The sequence below is a fragment of the Crocodylus siamensis genome, chromosome 10 (assembly GCF_052110815.1).
Source record: "Crocodylus siamensis isolate JL-2025a chromosome 10, ASM5211081v1, whole genome shotgun sequence".
In the NCBI taxonomy this organism is placed as follows: domain Eukaryota; kingdom Metazoa; phylum Chordata; order Crocodylia; family Crocodylidae; genus Crocodylus; species Crocodylus siamensis.
This window is the reverse complement of record NC_143404.1, coordinates 69,034,823-69,060,490: the sequence shown is the minus strand read 5'-3', so window position 1 is coordinate 69,060,490 and position 25,668 is coordinate 69,034,823. Positions and strand designations below refer to the sequence as shown.

At 45.1% G+C, this 25,668-nt stretch overlaps 1 protein-coding gene across 1 annotated transcript; it reads left to right on the top strand.

Annotated features, from left to right (window-relative positions):
* The first annotated feature begins 16,042 nt into the window (after nucleotides 1-16,042).
* Nucleotides 16,043-17,010, top strand: BHLHE23 (basic helix-loop-helix family member e23). The gene has a single exon (XM_090020416.1). It carries the CDS (start codon nucleotides 16,265-16,267, stop codon nucleotides 16,856-16,858), a length of 594 nt encoding a protein of 197 aa, XP_089876542.1. The 5' UTR covers nucleotides 16,043-16,264; the 3' UTR covers nucleotides 16,859-17,010.
* Nucleotides 17,011-25,668: the final 8,658 nt, after the last annotated feature.

Sequence of the window (25,668 nt, the reverse complement as noted above, 5' to 3'; positions counted from 1 at the left end):
CCCACATACATATTTAACTATTGCTGCTTCTTTATTGCAGCTGATTTCACTTCAAGTGGAGTCATTCTTAAAGCATCAGGTATTAATAGCATTAGTTATAATACCACTGTTAACGCAGCTGTGCAAAGAGTAAAATGAAATTATTGCTTTACTCATCATCATCATGGCTTGACAGGATCTTTTTAAATCCACCTGAAGTGGCTTTCTATAGATGCTGGTGTGTTACTCTCACCACACACACACACACACACATACACACACACACAGACATATATACACGCATATAGCTTCATAGCTACCTATGGGCTTCCTCCAGTGTGCAATTATGAAATACTTGCATGACCCTCCTAAATTGAAGCTGATTTATGGTAGAAGCTGAGCGACTGTGACACTCAGAATGCTTAAATATTTCAGAAACCACGAATTGTAGACTCCCTCCCCTCCTAGCAGCAAACATATTTGAAGACTTTCCGGTCCCCCCTGCACTTCTGGAATGTGTTCCTCTCAAAATTCACTGAACCTCACATTATGATTCTGTGGCGAGAAAAGCGGAGAACAGTAGGAAATTATGGTTTACACAAATGGATGTGAAAATGCATTTTCTCCTGTACTTAGAGAAATAACAGCTTTCAGAAAAGATCTAAATCCTAGCAACAAGCATTACATAAAAGCAGAAAGGTCATCCCTTTGTTAGAGGAAGCTTAAAGAAGGTTATTTCTTCTGTACAAACTCATTTAAAAGTAATCCAATTTATCCTGGTTTTTAAATATGTAATTTTGAGGGTGTTAAAATAAGGAAAGTAAGTGTGGTAACATGTATATCATGTGCACACACCTCTGTATCCCACACAAACATACAAATAAATTTAGTAGTAGTTAATGGAAGAAGTGGAAGGAGGGGAGCTTCTTTTGTTTTGCTTTGCTTTGTTTTTTGCACCTTACAAGTTTCTTTTTCGATATTCTTGTCAAAAAGAACCAAGAGCACGTTTGAAACGAATATACTGCCATCACTGATATTATTTAAAGGCACAGACTCCGTTATTTAAAGCAGTGGTCTCCAAAGTGGGGTGCGCGCACCCCAGTGGGTGCGCAAGATGATCCATTGAGGTGCGGGAAGAAAATATTAGAACTTCTATTTCTATTTATATAAATATACATATATTGGGGGTACATGCTCAAACATTTTTTTACTGATAGGGGTGCGCGATCAAAAAAGTTTGGAGACCACTGGTTTAAAGGATACTGTTTAAACACACGGGGTGAAATTCTCGAGCTCCATTGAAGTCCAGGGCAAAACTCCCTTTGACTTCAACAGGGTCAGGTTTCCAACCCATGATAAAAGCCAGAGCTTCCAGTCTGAACAGACCAGAGAGACAAAAGGGTGTAAAGAGAGAGGTCCACCAAGAGAGGGGAACTGCTTGAATTGTGATTCAGGAAAATGCTTATGCATATGATTTAATTGGGTCCTCAGGAAACCAGTCTGTCTGAAGCCTTGGCAAACTAGTTTTGCTGGTTTGGCTGTGAGGAGCAGCAGAAAGTTATCAAAAAAAGCCTACATTGAAAAGGAAAAAGGCCATATGTCTAATGGGAAGCTACAGACAGGCTTGGGAAGTCTTGGACCAAAAGGGTCTCCGCGGTTGAGAAGACGAACCATAAGCTGTACAGAAGGATTTTGAACCACTCCAGAGGACATGCTGCAGACCCGGGGAAAACAGAGACAAAGAAATGTGTGTGGGTGGGGGGTTTTCTCTTCATTTAGATCTGTATCATTTTAATGCCATTAAGTAGAAAGCAATGGTGCATTTAAAAACCGTGTACACGGTGCATCTCTGCATTTGGTTGTGTCTATCACATGCTGCCTGAGAGCTCAACTGTAACCCCAGAACACGCATAGAGCTGATGCTGGGGGAAAGCATGCGGTAGCCCGAGGGGTCAGCATTAATCCCAGAGTGTCCGGCAGCTGGACAGCGAGGCCTCGGCTCACAAGAGAAGGAGCTAGATAGAGGGTCTGCACAGGACATGGGCTCGGACTGTGTTCAGATGCCCGAGTCTCAAGGTAGATACAGGCGATTCAGCAACTGGATCATCTCCGAGCGTCTGAAAGAAAGAGCTTGACCAAGTCTGTGACACACTTGCAGTGCTTTCCTGAATCACAGCTTTGCTTAGGATGACACAGTGCAGCCTAAAAAAAGCAGATGTTCTGGATCCTGAACAAGTGCCTATCCACTGGATCAAAAAAAAATCATCAGACACTACCATAAGCAGGCCAACTTAAACACAGAGAAGCAAAAAAAATTGCCTCCAGCTCTTCTCTGCAATGAGTGAAATCCTGGCCCCTTTAAAATCAATGGGCAAAAATCCCATTGACTGCAGAGGGGTTAAGAACGCAGGGGTCTTTTGGAGAGATGGAAAGTAGGGTTATCTTCACAACCGTACAAGAAAAGGGACTGGCATCTATGGTCAAGAGAAAGCTAAAGCTAAGAGAATAAAAATGGCTCTGTGTCACCTTGGAAAGAGCAACCTCCTTTCCCATGTAATGTTTATCATGTAGCACACCCCTGACATTTCTGCTTTTAAAAGGAAATAACGGGAGGAGGTGGGGGTCTGTGCTCGGGAACGTGCTGCCACTTCAGCCTGCTATCATTAAACCACATCAGAACTTCATAATCATGGTGTTTAATTAAACAACAGAGGCATGGGTCTATGCATTAATAATGATGCCTAGCACTTTAGCATGTCAGGCTAAATACAGTTTTAAATTAATAATGTAGCACCACAGCATTAGTGAGAAAATGAAATCTTATTAACAACTTAATAAAGTCCCTTATTTGCTAAAGTTCTACCTCGGAGGGAATGGTGTGATAGAAAAGCAGTTGCTTCCCTAGGGGGGTGGATGGGAGAAGGGGCTGTTTTCTCACACCCTCTGTAATTCTATTATATATAGCTAAAATATCCTCTAAATATTGCTTGGCATCTGCAAAAAGATGCCATATGTTGCTTCTAAACCTAGGTGTGACGTGGCGCATAATCTGCATGCATTCTTTTTATATAGCTAGGGAGGGTGTTTACTCACAGTTTATTATTGTGCCGCTTCACCAAACGATGTTGGAAGCTATTTATGGGGAGCTATATCTATCTAGGTACTTGCTGTCCTCTCTGGGTACTTCACAGTCATTAATGCATGATCCTCACACGCTCCACCCAGGAGATCAGGACTGCTGAGAATCCCAATTTAGAGATGGGGAGCTGAAGCAGCAGGAGTCTAAGGTCCACATCCTCCAAGGTATTTAGATACGTAACTCTCTTTGAAATCAAGGATCTGGACTTACGTGGCCCATCCAAGGGAGTGGGAGAGAGCAGAGAATGGAACATCAGTCCGCTAACGCCAATGCCAGTGTCTGAAACAGAGGGCCCTTCTTCCATTTCCACATTTGTTTCATGTCACATTGTCAGCGATGGCCCTTAAGTACAGAGGGAAAAAAAATCTGGCTGTCCTCCTTCTGCCAGTTAAAGTTAGTCAACAAGCTGGTTACCTGAGTCAAGGCGAAACAAAGTCCCATTTATTCCTCCTTAGCTGAAAGCAAAATGAGAAAGCAGGCGCCCCCAGTGATAGAAGTACTGTGGGGAAACAGAGAAAGACTGGCCATAAGGCCAAAGCCCACCAAAAGCAGTAAGAGCCCTTCTCCTGGCATCTGTTAGCTTTGCAAAGGGACCTTGAGAAATGGGGAGCTGCATTATTTGCCATTCAATGCTGAAATCTGCTGTTGTGATTCGGCAGTGAAGTCCTTGTCCGCCATGCAGATGACATGGGTTTGATTCCTGGACGTGCATATGGTTGCAGCCATTGAGTCGAATGTCTGGATTTGGTCTGGCCTTTGGATTCTGTCTCAATGGACTAAAGGAGATCTGGGCAGCCTTAACTTCTCCATACCCCTGCCTAGGCATACATGTTGAAGGTCCTGGTGACCTCTCATGTATACATCATGATCCAGAAGGACTGAGGGCTGCCTACTACTAATGCTGAAAACAATTGCTATCCTAAAAGGATAAATAAAGGCACAAATATACTGGGTGTGATGGAAAGAAAGTAGCTTTAGGTTAAAGCAGTGCAAATCTATAGCCACTCCACTGAAATCAGTAGCTCTGTTGTGGATTTGCACTGGTGTGAATGGAGATGGAGTTTGACACCTCCACTCCCCTTCCCATTTGCTCTTTCAATTCACTATTGTCTGGTGGAAGCATTAGCACTTCATCATCTTAGTTTGATCATTAACATTTCATAGTGTCTTGAGACTGGGGGGAAAAGAATTATTTAAAATGGAGAGGATGTTAGGAGGTGGCATGCTGCAGGCCAAGGTTTAGAGGATATTTCTCCCATTTGTATGGGTGTCCCAAACTGAAGAAACAGGAGTTGCAGGCAGTCGGGGAAGTGATGGAAGGGTGCCTCCCAGGCCCCACCTGGGAGCCCCTGCATGGAAACACATGGGAAACTGCTGGGATATTTTTTTGTTAGCTAATGCACGGCAACAACATCAACAGTCCTCTACAGTATGGGGGGAAACCAGTCAATTTGGGGAAGTGGCCCATACATGCGTGCACTTGGGATGGGGCCCTAACGAGCCATTCTTTTAATGGCCGAGGCTCCCCAGCAGAACCTGCTTTTCTATATTTGGCTCTTTCCAGAAGAAAAAAAAATTGCATTTTCCATGCAAGTCCCACAGCCGGGTGAGTATTGCTCTCCTGCAACTCAGATGGGAAATGCGCTCTGCCAAGTTCCCATCTTATTAACGTGAAAGCCCGGCTCTCCTGGGGGTGGACTCTGCGGTCCTTAGAAGAGAGCTCCAAGCGGGGAGCTTTTCCTTAGCAACGGGTTTCCTGACGAGGTCTGCATACAGCAGGAGTCCCGGTCTTCCATACAAAGACCGTCAGCTCTCCTCCTGCAGCAAGTGGCTTTCATTCACTCCCAGTCTCCGAGGGAACCTTTGGAGCGGCAGAGTTCACGACAAGTAGCAGCTCTCCTCGCTGATTATTGCTGGTGAGAAGTGAAGCATCTATGACATAAAAGTCATCCTGGGTGCTCTTCTCTCTCCATCTCCCCACGTTAAATAATAAATAGGCACCTAATGGAACTGAGTCTGACTGCAAGATACAGTTTTAAGTGAGTCCAGAAGAGCAGACCTGCATCTTCCCCCTTAGTTCATCCTCAGTGAATAAATGGGTCACAAACAGGCTGAAAGTAAATCTCCATCTTTTTGCTCTGTGCTTGAGAGCGGCTCACGTAAGGGAGGGGATCTGGCCCAGAACTAGAGCCTGGAGGCTGCTCCTGCCACACAAATAATAAAAACACTAATAATCATCTCACTGCACCGCCGTGTTGCTACATCGCGGCGCATAAAACTTGAGAAAACAAACTCTCACATTACAAATATTATTCATTTGCTTTTTAATTGTGCAGTAAGCAGATGCCTGGGGATCCGGTCTTTCCTTATCCCCTCCCCCCTTCTTTTTTTTTAATTTTCTATTTATTAATATTTAATCTCCACATGGGCCAAAAATCATTTCTGCAATAATGTCGGAATGGAAAGGATAGAAATCAATAGCCGGGCTCTCGCAAGACACATTCAATCCTTTCCTAATCCATTTTCAACTGCTCCCCTGTCTTATTAGAACAGCCAAGTTTTCCCACACTCTGCTAAAGCAGAGACGCGCGGGTTGTAGCAGAGCAGGAAAAGCGCCTCGAATAAGGTCAAGATGCTCCGTGTGAAATGGGGGAAAGGCAAACATGGCACTTGTCTCTTCCCTTGGTGCAATTGGAAAGAGCTTTTCACTACGGGTCTAGGAGCCCCCCCAGTCACAGGCCAGACCTCATTACTGTATGTACTGTACAAACACAGAGAAAAAACACAGCCCCTGACACAGACAGCTAACTGTCTACACTCCCAGGCCAGCTTCTGCTCTCAGTTATGCTGATGATGCTGATAAAATATGGCAAAAAACCTCCCATCAGGTATCAACATACAGGCTCTTGTCTGCACTGGGTTGGGCACTTCCCTACTTCAGGGTTTACCTGGGTGCTGTCAGGCATTGAAGAGCCCCTGCACCTAGGATCCTGTCTTCATTGGCTCCCTTAACTTGTACCAGAAGGAACTGAACCGGCCCCTGGCAGGAGAGATGCAAATCAGCACCCCTTTAAAACGCACTGTCCTAAATGGAGCACGATCGGGCCACATCTCCCTCCCTCGCTGCTTCAGGAGCTTCAATTCACCGACGAGAACCCTTAGCCTCACCCCTGGGAAGAGATGCCAGGTCTTCTGTTCCCTGGTTTAAATCAACCTGACCCTATTCGTATGCAGGCTTGAATCTCCCAAGAAGCACCTAATATGAAGGCACCACAATTTAAACCAGGGGAAAAAATCAACCCACCTTTTCCCTGCAGGCTGTTCTCGTAGCTGTTTATTGTTTTTATTCTCTGCAAAAAAAGCAGCTAGCCTCTGGGCAGGCATGCAGACCCCCTTCTAGAGGACGGCAGCAAAAGAGTTAACTCCTACCTTTTGGCTGGATCTCAGCTCCAGCTCTGATTTGGCCAGGCCTGGTCAGCTGCAGGGCATTAGCCTAAACCCTTCCACACTATAAGAGAGTTGCTGTGAGAGGCTGAGGTTGCTGGCAGTGATTTCAGAGGGGCTTGAAGCAGGGGGTGGTGGTGTAGTCTGGAGTTATTGATGCTTAAATGTGAGCTGAGCTAGACCCTCTTGCTTTAGGGTCAGCTGAAGTAAGCCAGGCTTTCTGCCTTGCTTTTAGACAGGAGTTGAGGGAAGCTCTGTTACATTAGTGCTTGCCTCTAAAGGGCAGGGGTACTCTTTATGCTGGCTTTTCTGTTTTTCAGCTGAGCGCTCTTCAGGCTGGTTTAGGCTCCACATAAGAAGGCTTGTGTGTGGCTTGTTGCACAGATATCCAAGTCCATCCCTTCCTTTAGCATTGGTAATGACCTATCCCCAGAGACTGCAAAGGCAAAAGACCAATGTTAGTTTTTTAACAGGAGCACCCTTAGGTTACAGGTAGTCCGGAGCACATGGCAAACTCAGACTGAAGAGCATGTAATCTGAAGTGACCAGGCAGAGTTCAGGTTGGGAAGGTGAGGCAGGACACAACTTCCTCAAGGCTGTGCAGCAGATCAGCGGGAAAAGACTCTAGGTCTCTTTGGCCCCTGGACTAAGTTACATTTAATCCAGTTGCATGCTTGCTTTCCTCCTCCTCCTTCCCTCTGCACCCCCGCCTTGCCCTCACCCTCCTGAAACAGTCAGTCTTTTAGGGAAGACAAAGAGGCTCCTCACCACCAGCACGGCCCCTGTGAGCAATGGGCAGACCTTTGCCCGAGTCACCTTGACCTTCCAGCCCAAGGAGACCTGTGCAACAAATCGCTCAAGAGTCCCCTCCACGCTACACCTTGCCAGACACAATCTCTCTTCAGCTCCTTCAGTCTGAACGCCTTGCAGAGCCAGTGTCTTCCCACACTTGCTTCCCATCTAAAGCACCAGCTGCTTGTGAACTCAGTGCTAATACAACTAAGTAATTAGCCAGCAGAGGGCACTGCAAGACCAATTAATCTGCTGCAGGGTCCTGAAATGCACACTGAATCCCACATCCATGCTCCTCTCAACAGCCCGTTCAAAGAGAGCATTGCCTTGAAGGTCCCTGGTTAGATCTAGATGTTTCATCAGTTAGTTGGGGGCCTGGAAGGGTCCCCATTGCTCTCTTCTCAAGGGGAGCCCATCCCAAAAAATAAAAGAAAGAGACAAACAATTATGGACTCTCTGCACCCTGTTGTAAAAATATGCAATGTTCTCATACCCATCTTTCTGCTGCCACCTAGCGAGGAGAAAACAAGTGTAAATGTCCAGAGTGTTATAAAGGGTGAAACAGGAGGACCAGGCTTATCGGGAAGGATGTGGGCTCGGTCCTCGGGCCCGCACTGTTTAATCTCTTTATTAGCGACTTGGACGAGGGGGTAAAAAGCACCCTGTTCAAATTTGCTGATGACACCAAGATCTGGGGTGAGGTGGGCACGCTAGAAGGGAGGGACAGGATACAGCTGGACCCGGACAGGTTACAGGGGTGGGCGGATGAGAACAGGATGGGATTCAACACTGACAAGTGCAAGGTGCTGCACCTGGGGAGGAAGAGCCAGCACCATACCTACAGGCTGAGGACCTCCCTTCTCGTCGGCGCAGAGGCAGAAAAGGATCTTGGAGTCATCACTGATGCCAAGACGAACATGGGCCGGCAGTGTGGGGACGCGGTCAGGAAGGCCAACCGCACCTTGTCGTGCATCCACAGATGCATCTCGAGCAGGTCCAGGGAGGTGATGCTCCCCCTCTATGCAGCACTGGTCAGGCTACAGCTGGAGGACTGCGTCCAGTTGTGGGCACCACACTTCAGGAGGGATGTGGACAGCATGGAGAGGGCCCAGAGGAGGCCACTCGCATGGTCGGGGGCAGCAGCGCAGGCCCTACGAGGAGAGGCTACAGGACCTGAACCTGTTCAGCCTCCACAAGGCAAGGCTGGGGGGGGGATCTAGTGGCCGTCTATAAACTGGTAAGGGGAACCAGCGGGGAATGGAAGAGTCCCTGTTCCTCCCAGCACTACCGGGGGTAACAAGGAATAATGGCCATAAGTTGACTGAGAGTAGGTTCAGGCTGGATGTTAGACAGCACTACTTCATGGTCAGGGCGGCTAGGATCTGGAACCAACTTCCATGGGAAGTGGCGCTCACTCCTACCATGGGGGTCTTTAAGAGGAGGCTGAACAATTGCCTATCTGGGGTCATACGAGCCCATGGCAGGGGGTCAGACTTGATGATCTACTTAGGTCCCTTCCGACCCTACATCTATGAATCTATGAATTGGGTTAGCTCCTGCTATAAGGGACTGATCAAATATATTTCATAAGTTGGCATGTGCTCTTCTGCTCCTCTTTTTTTGCAAGGGTCTCTCAAGAAATCTATCTTCACTAGGACATCTATTCGTCCCTTAAGTGACTGCTGTGTCCAGAACACCTGTCATCGGCTCCGAGCAGCACCAAAACATTCAGCCGTTACAGCAACTTGCCTGAGACATTTCAGGGTGCTCTGCAGAAGGCTTTAGGGAAATTGTGCATAAGTTTATAGGACTAAACTAACAAGTGGATAGGAGGGAGTGATTACAGTAGTGTTTAGAGACCCTAAGTCAAATCAGAGCTACATGTGCTTGGGGCAGTGCACTGTATGAGAGCAAAAGAAAGTAGAGGAGGAGTCTGATATTCCTACACTGAGCTCGGTCTTCCACTGGAACAACAGTAAAGACAAGCCACAAGAGAAATGAAGTGATTTGCCCAAAGGTATCCAGTTGGGGTATGTCTACTCTGCAGGCAAAGCACAGAGGCTTATATCACTATATTATTTACCCAGCTTCTCAGGCAGGTTCTTCAGTTCTCACCGGGCTCCACCTCTGCTGCCAGCAGTACACAAGCCAGTTAAGTTAAAGCATCAGCTGCACTCATACCTGAATTGCAGTGTAGATATGCCCACAGAAAATGTGTAGCAGAACTAAAACAAGAAGCCAGATTTCTTAAAGTCATAAACTGATAGCAATTTGACCCAGTTTCCCTCAAAGTGTCCTTACTTTTCAAGGGTTTTAGAGAGAGGACATCATGCAGCTGGAATGGTCCATTTAGGGGCAGGAAGGCCAGCGTGTGCCCTGGCAGGGGTCTGGGCTAGAAATGACTCCAGACAAGATGCTGAAGGCTTTTCAGAAGGAAAGTGCTGAAGGTTACAGAGCCAGAAATGGAGAGGAGGATCCACCTACAAAATTTTGACCATGTTGCTGACCCCATGTCTCTCTTTCTCACATCCGCTCATTTACTCTGGAGAACAAGACAGGTTGCCAGATATCCCAGATTAACAGCTGCCTCTCAGACACAGGGCGCCGATTCTTGGACTGTGTTTGTGGTTCTGGGTGACTCGCACTAAAAAAAGGATCACTCATAGTAGGGATGGAGCACTGCAAGAGGGACTCCTGGGCCATCAAGTTCAGCCCCCCTGGCAGTGTCAGGCAATCATCAACCAAAGGAATCCCCAAAATTGCTACTTCAAACCCTTACCCAGAACTACAAGAAGCAATAGCTTCAACAGCAAGAGGATCCTATAACATGTTGCAAATGAAAGCAAGGGAGATGAGGGCACTCAGTGTCCTGCCAGTGCAATAACAGGGAAGGAAGTTATTCTGCTCCTTGCCCTTTGGTTCTTTGTCTCCATTTTTATTACTTTATAATCTTGTACATCCCTTCCCTTAATGACAAGGATGTGGTGGGTGTCAGGTTAATTTGTAAAGTTTGAAAATTCACAGAGGTCACCAATGTGAATTGCCTGCAATATTTCTTGTGCAGCAAAAGGTGCCATTTGCTAAATGGGCAGTAGGTGTCAGCATCTGACTTTCACAAGCGTGTGCCCAGCGCCCAAACAACTCCTGTGTGCTCACTGCACACTCCTAGACTCCTGGAGAAGTGGGGCTGGAAGGGACCTCCAGAGGTCACATCTAGTCCAACCCCTGCCTGAGGCAGGATCAGCCCCGTGCAAACCATGCCGTACAAATCCAATGTCTTAGCAAAACTACAGTCAACTGACACAACACAAAGCATCACCCCCAAACTTGCCTCAGTAAAGAGGCGGACCACTGCAGCCAACGTCCTGCTTCTGCAAAAGTTTGTTAATACACGCTTAAGAGACCCCCAGACAAGGGCCACCCTCCACTATGGAGGATGGGAAACCTCCCCTCCCCCATAGTCCATACCAATCTGACCCTGGGGTAAAATTCTTTCCTGACCCTAAATATATAACAACCACAGAAAAGATGTACTCAGGTTGAATACCATACATATATTTTTAATCCTAATACAATAGAAAAGCAAAGAGTATTTTAATTCATGAACTGGTTTTGTATCATTACAGTGCATAATTTAAATCCTTTTATATTAATAGTTTGCTCTCTTCCTTTCTCATAAGAGTGGTGTTCTGTTCATTGTGCCTCTTAAACTCATCTCCAGCTGCTGGACTTTCCTTCCTTTTTCCCACTGCCCATGAGCCTAAAACCTCGCTTACAGAGATTTCATAGGCATTCGGGCTGGAAGGAACCTTGGAAGATCATCGAGTCCAGCCCCCCGCCCCAAGGGCGGGAAGTCAGCTGGGGTCAAAGGATCCCAGCAAGATGATGCTTTGACTCTTTCTTTTTAAATACTGTGGCAGGTCATCAACTTGTTCTGATTTGGATAAAACTTTGGGTCCAAACACCAATGAAGTACATAGAAACTATGACATTTGGATCAAACTTGAGATTCTGTGGCTCTCCTCTAGCTCATTTCTTTAGACTTCTCAGAATATCAGTCGTGGGAATGCTAATCTCTATCTAGCCCTCCTTTTAATTTGATTTTGATTTTACTTTTCGCCTTATTCATATTTAAAAACGTTGAAATACTTGCTCTTTGCCTGCCTGGGGGAAAAAAATTGTTCGAGCCCTTGCTATAACAACAAGTTCTGATAAATGCAACCACTGGGTCTACAAGCCCCACATTTTATTTTTTTTTATTTCCCAAGCCACTGTTACAATTAGGTCATGCTGGGATTTGCAGGGGAATCTGGGAGTTGTAGTTTTGAAGGATTTCCAGTTCCACGTGGAAGTCAAATGCAGCAATCAGGCTGCAAGCATGACTCTTTTGGTAATCAGCCCTAAGGCACGTGAAGCAGATACGTGTAGAAGAAGCCTGAAACTCCTGGGTTTAAAATCTGTGTCTCCTCCATGATATCTAGACTCATCGCTGTGTTGAGGGGGAGAAGAGGGGGTGAAGAAGGGAGCCATCAGCTGTATCCTGGAATATGTTGCTACCTGGGACGGTCCTGCCTTGAGCAGGGGGTTGGACCTCCTGAGGTCCCTTCCAACCCTCGTTTTCTATGATTCTGTGACTAGATGAACTATTGGGGAAACAGGCAGAAACTCCTGGTGGGAATAGTCTCCAGGAACCAAGGGGCGGTGAGAACAGAATGGGGCTCCAGCAGCCCCTATCCCCCTGCCTCTTCACCCCAACCCCTTGTTCCCCCTGCCTTTCGTGTCCATCCTCTCATCCTACATCTCCCTGAGACCCACTTCCTCTGCAAGGGTTCAGAGGTGAATTTCTGATACCACTTACACCGGCACTCCAGCCCCAGACCACCCTATGTCAAGTGAAAGGCAATAAATGCCTTTTTTGTGCAATAGAAGGTCATCGTGGGATGCTCAGTACGAATCTATACACACAGCTGGGGAAAGGCCCATCTTATTTGCTTTGTTTCAAGTATACAAAACATAATTGAAGAAAGTTTGAGAACCCCCAGATTAGTACTTTGTCTGCTGGACAAAGGCTTCAAACTTTGTCTCCTCTGGGAGACTATTCTTTGGCAATCAGCATTCTCTATTCCTCAATCTATATTTGCCTTTTCTCAGTTTGTTTTCATAAATACATTTTCTTTTAAAGACGCATTGAAAATAAGGTAAATCTTGACAGTCCACAATAGTAACTTCAGAGTTAAAAAGTCATTCCGAGGATGTTATAATTATTCCAGAATCAAGCATTACAAACCCAGGAAACTCTGAAGTAAACTTGTTTTTCAGCAGTAATTTTAAATCCTCCTCCACAGTTCAGTCTTCTCTGGATGATCATTGCATCTTTTCTTGTTTTCTTCTTTTATATTATAAATACACTCAGCAGCATGTTACACTGCCACAAAACAGGATAAAACAGCACTGACTGCCCCTTTCCACAACACTAATGATAATAATCAAATTCCATAACGATAATAACAATGACAATAATGATTATAATAATAGATCAGGCACATTACCAATGCACAAACTAGTATTGGGCATTTTACTGCCCCATATCTTGTAGCCTCAGGCAAGCAGTTGCCCTATTTGTGCTACAAAATTGATGTTGGCTTCAAAGAATATTTGTCCTCCTCCAAACATCCCAAAACATAGTCAAGTACAGCCCTTTGGCTAGATACAAGCCAACTAATACATAAAAGTCTATTCTTACCTCAAATTCCCATTTGGTGGGTCATGAAACAAAATGGTGCATTTGTAACTATATGAATGTATGCATTAATACAGATCAGATACAGTGATGAATCTACATTATTCGGTACCTGTGACTTGTGAATTCAGGTCCCAAACACTGGGTGTGCAACCACATTTTTTGTTTGAGCCCTTCAGACTGACACTTTGGTGCATAAAATGGGTGTTTTGCATACCTTCAGATTCAAAGTCTTTAAATCCACTTTCGGGCCTCCATTCAATCATCCCTGGTGTCACTCTGTGGAAGTAAAATCTACAGCTCAGTGTGGGTTTTGCATTAGGTACCATTTGGTTTTCTTTATATAATGCACTAAATACAAGCTCAGGGTAGTTCCATTAAAGTCAACATTAGGGATGAATTTGGTCTATTATATATACTTTGAATTAATAATACCTTTTTATATGTCATAATTCATGCCAGTTATGCAGGCTCTACCAGTCCCATAATTGCACACAGGAAGAACCACTGCCTTTTAAAGAGCAGGTAACAGCTAAGATGGGAAGACAAAACACTACGAGCATTTGTACATGTTTGCACCTACAATACATGCCCTATATTAGAAGTGGGTCAGGTCAGGTCAGTCCTGAGGCCGCTGCAACTGTTGGGGCACCTTAGATGCTGTAACAACCCTCCTCTACTCCGCTGAGGTTAGGTGAGTTGCTTTGCATCGTTGGTGATTCTTCGGGCAGAGTGACATGGTGGCACCTATCTCCTCTCCACGTAAGGATGGCCGTTGACTCACAGGGAGCTCATCTACCCTTTGACAGGTCTTATTTTTAGTCCTGCTGGGCGTCCACACACCCTCCGCACCCAGGCAAGCCCAGGTGGGGGTGCCGATTTATTTCCCGCAACCCAACCATGAAACAGGTTGTACCGGTTCAGATAGCAGACCATGAGAGGCCTGGCCTGATCGGGATTAGAGGTGGTCATTCCCTCTGCTGCTTTAGCAGTAGGCGCCAGTCCCAGTAGGAAAGTACTCTTCCTAAGGGTGAAAGAATAAATTTGGCTCCACTTCCATTCACTCCTTTGCACCTGTCCTGAGACTGCCAAGAAAAAAGGTCTAATCCCTTGTGACACGATCTTTCATTGCTGCCTGCAGTCTGCAAAATGAGACCTCCAGGGATGTTAATGACAATTATAACTTTTTGTGATGTGTCTTTCCATTAAAAATTGCATGGAGATCACCAATTTACTTTAAAGACTATTGCAGTGGTTACAGTTGATATCTGATGCAAACCAGTTATCAAGCAGTGGAAACTTCCATAAACCTGTTGTCAGATTCTCCATCCCTCATTTCTCTCCTACCCAAAAAATATTAAGGGGAAACCAGCCACTCATGCAAAGCAGACACGGCTTTCTATCAGGATGAGCTCTAAAGCAGAATGGCTTAACTATTCCTCACACCACTTACATTTCTGCCCAGTGCGTTCGGTGCAGGGTGGTCAGTGACATGGGAAAGAGGGAAGGCAGCCTGAAAAGGCGCTGTGCCTGTTTGTTGTTCCGGGCACATTTACTTTTAGGGATTTTGTGGCATAAAAATGTGACCAGAAGCCCTCTTAGGAATGGAGAAAATTAGGAACTTGGACCTTTAACTATGCCCGATGCATCCTGAGAGGCCCTTCCCATGCTGCATAGCCTGGGTTTGTGTTTCGATGTTGTAACCACCACCACTTTCTCCCAGGATCCTTTTTTTCTTGTAAAAGAGCACAGAGCTGTGCCCAATGCCCAGGCCACAGTGTGTAAGAAGCACCTGTGTGAACTTAAAAGAAAAAGTGGTAGAGGGCAGCAAATGATCAGGGGACAACAGAGAAACCAGGAAGGTGGGATCATGCCTTCTGCCCTCCCCAGTCACAGTGCCTTTTCTCTTTTTTCCCACACCAGAATGGATCATTTTCCTTCTCTTAACTGGGCAGCGACTTCCCATTAGTGGAAAAGGATCATTCGACTTCTTTTAACCGGGCAGCGACTTCCCATCAGTAAAAAAGCTGCCAGAAAGGCTCCTTTTCCTTTGTTTAACCGGGCAGCGACTTCCCACCAGTAAAAAAGTCGCCAGAAAGGCTCATTTTCCTTCTTTTAACCGGGCAGCAACTTCCCATCAGTAAAAAAGTTGCCAGAAAGGCTCATTTTCCCTCTCTTAACCCGGCAGTGACTTCCCATCAGTGGAAAAGGATCATTTTCCCTTTTTTAACCAGGCAGCGACTTCCCATCAGTGGAAAAGTCGCCAGAAAGGCTCATTTTCCTTCTCGTATCCGGGCAGCGACTTCGCACCAGCAGAAAAGCCACCAGAAAGGCTCATTTTCCTTCTTTTAACCGGGCAGCAACTTCCCATCAGTGGAAAAGTCGCCAGAAAGGCTCTTTTTCCTTCTTTTAACTGGGCAGTGACTTCCCATCAGTGGAAAAGGATCATTTTCCCTTTTTTAACCAGGCAGCGACTTCCCATCAGTGGAAAAGTCGCCAGAAAGGCTCATTTTCCTTCTCGTATCCGGGCAGCGACTTCGCACCAGCAGAAAAGCCACCAGAAAGGCTCATTTTCCTTCTTTTAACCCGGCAGCGACTTCCCATCAGTGGAAAAGTCGCCAGAAAGGCTCTTTTTCCTTCTTTTAACTGGGCAGTGACTTCCCATCAGTGGAAAAGTCGCCAGAAAGGCTCATTTTCCTTCTCGTATCCGGGCAGCGACTTCGCACCAGCAGAAAAGCCACCAGAAAGGCTCGTTTTCCTTTTTTTAACCCGGCAGCGACTTCCCACCAGTGGAAAAGTCGCCAGAAAGGCTCATTTTCCTTCTCGTAACCGGGCAGCGACTTCCCACCGGTAAAAAACGCCGCCAGACAGGCTCGTTTCCCTTCTCGTAACCCGGCAGCGACTCGCCATCAGGGCGGCTCCCCCCCCCCGGCGCGGGGCGGCCGCGGGAAAGTTGGTGGCCCCCCCGCGCGTGCCAGGCGGGCTGCGATTGGGCGGGCGCGCGCGGCCGCGGCCGGGCGGCGGGATATAACGGGGCGGGGAGGGGCGGCGAGGCAGAGGCCGCCCCCAGCCAGGGCACGGCGCGGGCCGGGCGGGCCGGCCGGCGCGCTCCCCGCCGCGCAGACACACGTGCGCCGGGGCTGGGCCGCATGGGCCGCGGCGCCTGAGCCATGGCCGAGCTGAAGGCGCTGGGCGGCGAGGCGTACCTGGCGCTGGCGCAGGGCTACGGCCAGGCCGCCTTCGCGTACGGCGCCGAGGGCGCGCGGGGCTACGCGGGCGCGGGCGGCGGGGACTCGGCGGGCCAGGCGGCGGAGAGCAGCGGCGAGGAGGAGGACGCCTTCGAGGCGGCCAAGGGCGGGAAGCTGAAGGCGGGCGCGCTGGGCAAGAAGCCCAAGGAGCAGCGCTCGCTGCGCCTCAGCATCAACGCGCGCGAGCGGCGCCGCATGCACGACCTCAACGACGCGCTGGACGGCCTGCGCTCCGTCATCCCCTACGCGCACAGCCCCTCGGTGCGCAAGCTCTCCAAGATCGCCACGCTGCTGCTGGCCAAGAACTACATCCTCATGCAGGCGCAGGCCCTGGAGGAGATGCGGCGCCTGGTCGCCTACCTGAACCAGGGCCAGGCGCTGGGCGCCCCCCTGGCCCCCTTCGGACAGTCCGCCGTCTACCCCTTCGCCGGCTCCGCCGTGCCCGCCTGCCCCGACAAGTGCGGCGCCTTCGCCGGCGCCTCCGCGCTCTGCAAGCACTGCGGCGACAAGCCCTGACCGCGCCGCGCCGCCCCGCGCCGCCGGGGGGGGCTCGCCCAGAGCCCGGCCGGCCGCCCGCTGTCGCCTCCCCTCCTCCGGACCGCCTCGCGCCCCTGCCCCCGCGGGCGGGCTTCGCCTGCACCCTAACCCCGGGCCGCGAGCAGGAGGGGCCGGAGACGGTCTCTCCCCGCCGCAAACCCCTGATTAACAGGGAGGGGGGGGGGGGTTCATCCATAGTGAGAACTGAGAGCACCTAGGCTTTCTCGGGGTGGCGGGGAGGGAGAGGGTGCTGGTAAAACTGTGGATGCTTCTTTTTCTTTTTTTAAGTTGAGGACCCGCGATTGGACTGACAGAAGTATTTGATTGTACGCTGTTGCCTGCTTTTTTTGCCTGTTTCTCAACTTGAGGGGTTTTTTTCCAGATGGTTTTCCAAAGTCATTACTTGCCAGGGCAAACAAAACGAAAGAGAAAGTCGCTCTGCATATTTCTATGTATTTATAACTGAATAAAAGACATGAATAATCTTTTTTTTTTTTCCCTCTGTCCTACATCTCTCTGAGCCAGCGTTTTGCACAAGGGCAGTAAAGGGTGTGGGAAGCCGCTGGATAGCATCCTCCGGAGAGGCTTACACTGGTGGGAGTTAGGCAGAGTTGCTTCCAAGTCTGCAAGGTCGATCCGTCTGTCGTTCTGGCTTGTCACATACATCTTGATTTTGCAAACGGTGGCTTCCTTGGTGTCATTTGGAGTGAAGCTGGGGACAGGACGGTTTTCGTTCTCGGCTTTCGATAGCTGACGGCAGCATCCTTTGCCCTCAAAACTTCAGCTGTATTAAAAATTGCGGGGCGGGGGGGTAGCTTTTCACGGTGGGTCGATTAAACTAAGTAAAGCCTGGCAGGGAAGGAGCTCGCTGCTGTCTTTGCTTTGTTTTCTATGGTGTATCCGCAACCTGATCCCACAATTTTGTGCAGCACTTGAGCCATCAAGTTCTCTCTAAAATCATCAAGCGTTGACAGATGCACATCCGTCCAAGTTACCAAGTGGTCTCTTAGGTAGTGCCTAAGGTAGTCTTGGCTTTATTCTTTTTCTTCTCTTTCCTTTTTTTTTTTTTTCCCCCAAATGCGTTGGTGCCTTGTATGCTTCGCTGCTCATTAGATAATAATAATTGAGATGCGTTCTGTGATTTGTGTTCAGATAGGAATATTCGCCACCCAATGTCAGAGCTACCATGTAAACTGGTACAGCAGCAGCCCGGGGGGCTAGACCTGTCTCTGGCCATTTGTGTTAAGACTAGGGTGTAACTATTTAGGGTTATTAAACCAATTTCCATGCCTGTCGCTAGTGTTATGCTAATCTGAAGAGGACTGCAGCCCCTTCAAATCTGCTTGCCTGTAGTATTTAATTTTAATTAATACATTTCCAAAAGACTTTTTGTGTTTGCAAAATGAAGTGTGTGATTAAACCTCCTTCATAAAGACATATGCTTTAAACCTAGTTTCGACTCATTTCCATTTTCATTTCTTCATTTCCCTCTTTTTTTTTTTTTTTTCCCTCTTCAGAGGCCTGGTTTATCTGCTGTACGTATTTTACAGAAAGGATGGGTCTCAAAAGTAGTCTTGGAATGCGTCTGACAAAATTGAAGGCAGGAAAAGCCACTGCAGAAGCAAAAGTAACTGGAAAATGCAAATCGGCAAAGATCGTTTTAAATTCTGCAGGCTGAAACAGTGCCAGAAATTATTTTGAACAAAGGTTCAATTTAACACTAAATCGTGATCGTACGATAAGCATTTATTAATTCCGGCTGAAAGCATTGGAAATGGAGTTGTTGGGGTTATTTAAATGTTGACTACTTTAATTGTTCTGTTTCCACTCGCATGCAAATGGTTGCAGAATAAAGTATTTAAGGGTTTAATGTGAAAAACAAGTTTGGATTGAATCCTGCGCTGAGAACAGGTTTTGAATGAGTTGTGTTCATACCCAAAAGGATAACGGTGGAATTTCAAACACTTGTGCTGAAGGAAATTTTATGTAGGGTATATACATTTGCTTGAAGAATCATCGAAGTATTTTTACAATCCTGAATCTTAAAAACCATTGTAAAATTACCCACATTTCTGCTAGAGTAACCCATGAAACGTTACTAAAAGTACACATGAGAAACTCAGCTTCCAAGAGTAAGTGTGCCTATCTATAACCCTTTTCTCCCAGACTCTCAGCAACAGAATAACGCTGATCTAAGTTAACTGGAGCTATTCGCTAGGGCTAGACACCAGGGTCAGTTGTTTCCAGCTAAGAGGGAGCATTACTGAAACTTTTATATTAGCAAACAGCTGAAAACATTTTGTGACCCCTTCTTCTGTTTTCTTAACCAAAAAAGTGTCCGTTTGGGTTGCCTTTATTTCTTATTCTTTATTTCTTATATTGGTACTGCCACTAAAACCTGGATGAATGTAATACTATATGAAAGAAGCAGATTTCTGTCCACGCTTGCCTCAGAATATCAAATGCTAGAAAATAGTTCAAATTCTATTTCATGATCCACGTGAGAATATCAACTGCTGCTTTTAGCAATTGTTTTAGGAGTTGTAAAACAAGGACTTCAATATTTGTAGTGTTTTTTTTCTATTACAATACTCCGGCCCTTTTATCTGGCCTTGCCTTTTTTAATAGCACTTTGACTCTGCTCAAAAGGTATTGCAGTGCAGTTTCTGTGTCTTAATTACCGTTGTCTTTCTACTTGATTTCTTAGCAAATGCAGTGAACACCAGTTTGAAAGACGTGATATTGGTTTTTAACCTTGTTACCTTTTTTCAAACTGTTAAGAATGGACCGAGTGAAATACCTTTAGAAAGACAAAGCAAAGAGGGAAACAGTCCTCAAGTGTCTGTCACTTGGAAGATATCATTCTAGCCACTAATCAAAACTACTGCTTTTCTAATCAATATAATCTGATTAACAGTGTGTAGGAAACAGTTGTGCATTTGCATTGCTAATGTCAAATCTCTGCTGATGCATTTTGCAGCTTGCAAGATAAAACTTGATTAACCAAATACAGGAAAGCAACAGGTTTGAAGATGGCGAGTTCAGAATACTGCAGCCCACTTGTAGTATCAATTACAACTTTCTGAATGTAGCCAAGGTAATGATGTCTTTTATTACGCTTTAATCTGGACTGTCCTGGTTTCTGATAGACACCAGACAATGTTCTGTATTGTTGATCATCTCTCTGTGATTTCCCAAAGCAACTAGGCGCATCACATTTTAAGGTATAATTCTAGATGTTCATCTGTTTGACTCTTTCTGTGTAAATTTCCATGATTTAAATGTGAATAGAATGAATGTGAGGGTGCAGTGGATGCCGGATCTAATCCTGCTGTCACTGAAATGCAGTGGGTGTCAGGACCCCTCTGGACTTGAATGGCAGCGGTAATAGGCCCAGTGCTCTGTAGCCCTCAACAGGTGCCTGAAAAGCACTGGAAGTCATGCTATGGGTAAGACAGTAGGAAGAAACAAGATGATCTATTTGCAACATTTTAGTCCTCTGTTTCAGACCTGTCTGAGGGCTGCAAAACACATGAACCACTGTTAGATGCAGGCCTCAGAATAAGACCCCCATATGCTTCCTTTGCGCAAGCCCAGTTATCCTCACACCTACAGTGGTCATGCAGTTGTTCATTTGCTGGAAGCTAAGACACCCCAGGGTATGATGTTCTGGACAGTAAGTTTCTGGTTTAACTTTCCAAAACCCCGCCTATTTCAACTGAGTCCCGTCATGAGGCCAAAATTGAGCATTCAGTGTTACGAATGCAAAACCAGTACATAGCACAATACTTAATAGAGGGTAAAGTGCTAAGATGCCACGGTTAAAACATTGTACTTAATACAATTTCAATATTAATGTCAATACCAAAGACAATAATGAGTAACTTGTACAAATATTTGTCTCCTTTATATATATTCAGTCGTTTAAAAACGCAGTGCTACTGTAGTGGTTTAAGGGGGATAGTCAGGTTCATCAGAAATGCACTGAGTTAGCTTTGCCAAATGAAACATGATTATATAGTTACCATTAAAATAACATGGACTTGCACACAATCTACAATCAAATTTCTACTGGCATTATTCCAAAAGTAAAAGGTTTGGTTTTACAGTATTATTTAAACTAATATGTATTATTTTTACATGTGTTTTGTTGCCAAAAATCTAATTTTACAGTATATGAAACATTAGAAGTGCAGTTTGATCCCAAGTTAATGCAAATATTTTTTAAAAGGGCAGCGTAATGCACAAAATAATTTTAATTAAAAGATCTGCTTTTGCTCCACTGCTGTTTTGATTGGTATTACAAAACAGAAATGGTTTTTTTTTCTTTGTAAATCCTGATTAATGCAGAAAAGACTCTGATTATAGTAATTTTGATAATGTAAATTTGTTTGTGATATGTCTTTAGTATTTAATCCCCTTTGGCATCTCATTCAAAGAGAGATGAAAAATTGAGGGATTTATGATGTTTCAAATCAGCCTTCCCATGAAGCCTTCTCATTGAGTTCCTTTTTGTATCTAAAATATCATATTCTCCATTTAAATATAACTAAATACTTTCCTAACAAATTAGAAATATATGCTTGCCTATATTTGAAAACTACATATATTTTGCAGCAACTAGAATAACCTTTTCTTATTAAATTGACAAAGTCTTAAAAGCAACCAATGAGCAAAGTGAGAAATCCTATACAGCTTGTTGATTTTTTTTTTTTACACCTGTATTTGAGATCTATGTAATTCACTAACAGAAATAGCAAAAAAAGATTTTTCACCATGATCTTAATTTTAAAGAAGCTCTAAATATTTTTAGTAATGTTTAAAGCTTGTTAAAATTAACTTTCTGAAAATCTCTGGTTCACACTTGTATTTCTAACTATATTATAATTTTAGAGTTATCCAGCTGAATCATCAAAATATGCCTAACCAGATCTGCATTTGGTAAAATGTAATGTTTATCTCAAGTAGTGTATTTTACAAGTCCTAATTGTTAGTATTGAACCTGAAAGAAATGGGCTTGGGTACAGAACCTTACCTGTACAAATAAAGAGAAAACAAAGGTTTATCATAACCTTTTGCTAGATTTTAGGGATAATATTATATTATATTCTACCAATTTCCCTAACAAAAGATAAACCACAAATACGTAAGGACATAACATGTTGAATAAGAATAATCTAATATTCTAACATTGACAGAATAATTTTATCTCTGTTTCCTTTGAACAATGTAGCTGCGCTTTTGAATCTCTCATCAGCAATTCCTGTAAAATAGAATTAGCCTTAAAAATAAAATGCATGTTTGATTAACCTGCTTTTAGCCATGACTTTGTTGTGCAATTACCTCTGTTCAAACAACAATTCAGAGTCGCTATAACCCAGTCCTCATATGCTACCAATGGGATAAATCTATTCTCTCTTTTGCCTTAAGTATTTCAAAGAGAAAAACATGGCTGAGCAAAAAGAAAAAAAAAACAAAACAATCACCACAGGTTTTTCCTCCAAGCCCACTTTTGTCTAAAGTAATGAGGCCATAGTCAGTTGGTTCCAAAAAGCGTCGTGATTAAGTGTGACGTACAGTGAATCATTGCCGATCCATTCGGACTGCATTCGTTATTTTAATAAGACGGAGGCAAATCTGTTTTTTGGCCGCAAACCCTAAGAAGCAAGCATAATGCGAAATGTTTGTTGATTGCCACAAGGCAACTGACATGACGGATTTCTTTCGCCACCGTTATGTGGCTTAAAATTTGCCACATCCAAAGATATTTAGCCCCGTCCATTTTTTACTGCAAGTGACACGAAAGTTGCAAAGCTAATCCAAAAAAAATGCATTTTTAATTTCCATATTTAAAACCTTGCTGAGCATCCTCGGATCTATACGTTCTTTATTCTGTATTAACATGTTTACAGTGGAGAAGGGGAAAATCCTCCCCAGAACCTGAACGCGGTCACCCAAAAAAGGTCAAATTCGATTGGGCGACAGCACCACTAGGAGCCCACCAGCCTCTGCTTGATGTAGTATCAGAAATGACAATAAGGCAGGCATATCTGTGCACAGACTGTAATCACAGTAATGGTGTTGGTAAGAATTTACTAGTGCTGAACTTTTCCATAGATTGTAGAAATCTTTCCTCTTCCTCTGTGATACCAGTAGAGAGATTTTATCATGCTTTTATTTGCCTTCAAGCAAATAGCAAGCCAACTGATTGAGATAAATAAGCTACATTGATAGATAAATCTGTACTTGTGGTTAGACCCTCATGTATGTACACACCCACATGCATGTGCGTGTGAATAGGGATATTTATAATGCATATATTCACACACACGTAGGCACCCCATATGCACATCGCACAAAAGCAGCATCCGTGTGTGATGTATCTATAATTTCTTTATACACACACACACACACACACACACACACACACACACAAAGCCCTGCCTCTCTGCCACTGAGGGGTTGTATTTCATGTTGGATTATTATATTTCAATTAACCCTGCACAATTTGATGATAATGGAAACTGAACCTGGATGTGCTTACAAACTACTGCTAAAACGGTGTTAGCCTGTAAAAAGTGCTGAGACTATAAATAAGTAAACTTTAATCCAAGAAAATATTTCTGATGATTTTTTACTTAATTTGTAAGAATATAATTGTTCTGGTTTGGGGGGGGGTTACATTATTTCCCATTTGGTCATAATGGATGCAGCATTGCTACTAGGAATGAAAAACAGAGGCTCTTTCCTTCTAAGGGATTTCAAATATTCAACCAGTGTGTCATTTTGATGGACTCCCTCCATACGCGCTAAAACTCAAAACGCTATGATGTGCTGTTCCCAGAGATGTCTTAGAAAAATCCTAATGCCACCAATTTGAGAAATAAATATTTCTTATCTCCTGGCAGCTTCAGTGTAAAGTAAACTGCACAAGTGACAGCCGGCGTGGGCATGCTCCGTGTTTACAGCAAACTGAGGCTGTAGGGGAAAAAGATGAAATCTCTTGCAAAATGTTAAAATGGCTGCTGACTTGGAGGCCTCTGGGTTAGTTTGCATACTTTCCAATGTCTAAGAAAATACAATTTTACTTATAACAGGATTTCCCCCCTTGGCTTTCTTTCTTTCTTCCCCCCCCCCCCCTTGCCTCCATCAGTTTCTTAAAAGATTTGAGAACAGAAAACATTTTTGGTACAGGAGCTCTGTTACTCCTACATCCTTTTTGGTGATTAAACGTGGCACTGTAAGGAATAATACAGGTGCCAGGAGAATGCACCGCACGGGCAAGTGTATTCCTGTGCTACTCGCATCTTCCATCAGGCGCTTGCCAAGAGAAACACTAGAATTACTTGTAGCCATGTGTAAATATACTTCTTTTTTCTGAAAGCTTTATAAGAGGGAATCTTTATGGAATTTTTTCCTAATTCTCAAAAGTCTGATAACCATTTCTGTTTCCTTGAATTTAAAAGGGAGGGGGGGGGACCTCTTGAGAGGCAACTTTCCCTTTCTCTCTCTCTCTCTGTCTCTTTTTTTTTTTCATTGAAGAAGTGTGTCCAAACCAGTCATTAAAGAGCAAACCTAGATGGAGGAAACCTTTCTATATATAGGTGTGTGCACCCAATAGTTTTAGTTGAAAGAAGTATTCAGCTGTGTTAATCCAAAGGGGGTGGACTCAAATGTGTACATGCACACGCTTCTGCACACGATACTTTCTTTTTCCACAGGTAAGCCAAGTTCAGATGCAACATCTGGGTTTCAGTGATGCCCAGTTATTTTTTACTTCATTTTCCTGCTGCATTCGCCTAAGGCATAAGAAGATCAAGGAATTTGCCCCTGGCCACACGCTGACAGTGAATGACTAGCTCATCGGATTTGTTCCCTGATTCCTTTTTGGATTGCAGCCGTCTTCTAGAAGCAACACATTGCACTGCTCTGCCGGTCACATTGGCACTGACGTGCATTTTTGGGAAGTGAAATCCTTGGGCAGCATGCAGCCTCCCTTGAGGTGCTGTGCCACCCATGTCACTGCAAGGTCCCCTTTGCAGCAGGCACCCCCTGGGGAAGAGGCAGAGCTGGGTCAAGGCTATCTCCCAGGAACCCCGTAGTAATACAACAACCTCTTGCAACCCTGAGGCTACTCCAGCTCACGCAGGGAACTAGCCAATTCAGCTGGCCCCTTATCAGAGGAACAGAAAGTGATTTAAAGCTTATCTCTGTTCTCTTCTCCTTCTGGTACGGCACTGAGCATGGTTGTGCTACATCAGAGAATCAGAGCTGGCTTGTAAGCTGCCTTTTTGTAAAGTGTGTCTGGTCAAAATGCACCTTTGTATTTGACTCTGGGCTCAGTTTGATCTCCATCACGTCTTCAAATGAAGAAGGTGGCCACAAAGTCTCCAACCTAGGTGCTAACTCCGAATACAGAAAGCCACTGTTTTAAACCTGTCCAGTGTCATCAGTGAGGATTGTCCTTTGCTATTCTCTTTCCCATCTTTGGCACAGATGTGGCGACTGTCCCAGAAAGATGAGTTCCTGAAGCCAACGACCCTCCAAACATAAATGAGGCCATGCAGTTTCATTGGGACAAGCTCTGGAAATCCAGACCCTGGTGCATGTTCCGAAACACCCCCAATATCAGAATCCTGTTTTGAATCCTGGGTTTTGTCTGAGCCTATTTCTACCCAGCATTTGAAGAAATATCTGAACATCCTTAGTGCTGAAGCAATACTTGATCCAATCTAGTGACAGGATAGAGACTCACCATTACTGATAAACCACTTCTGGTTCATCACAGT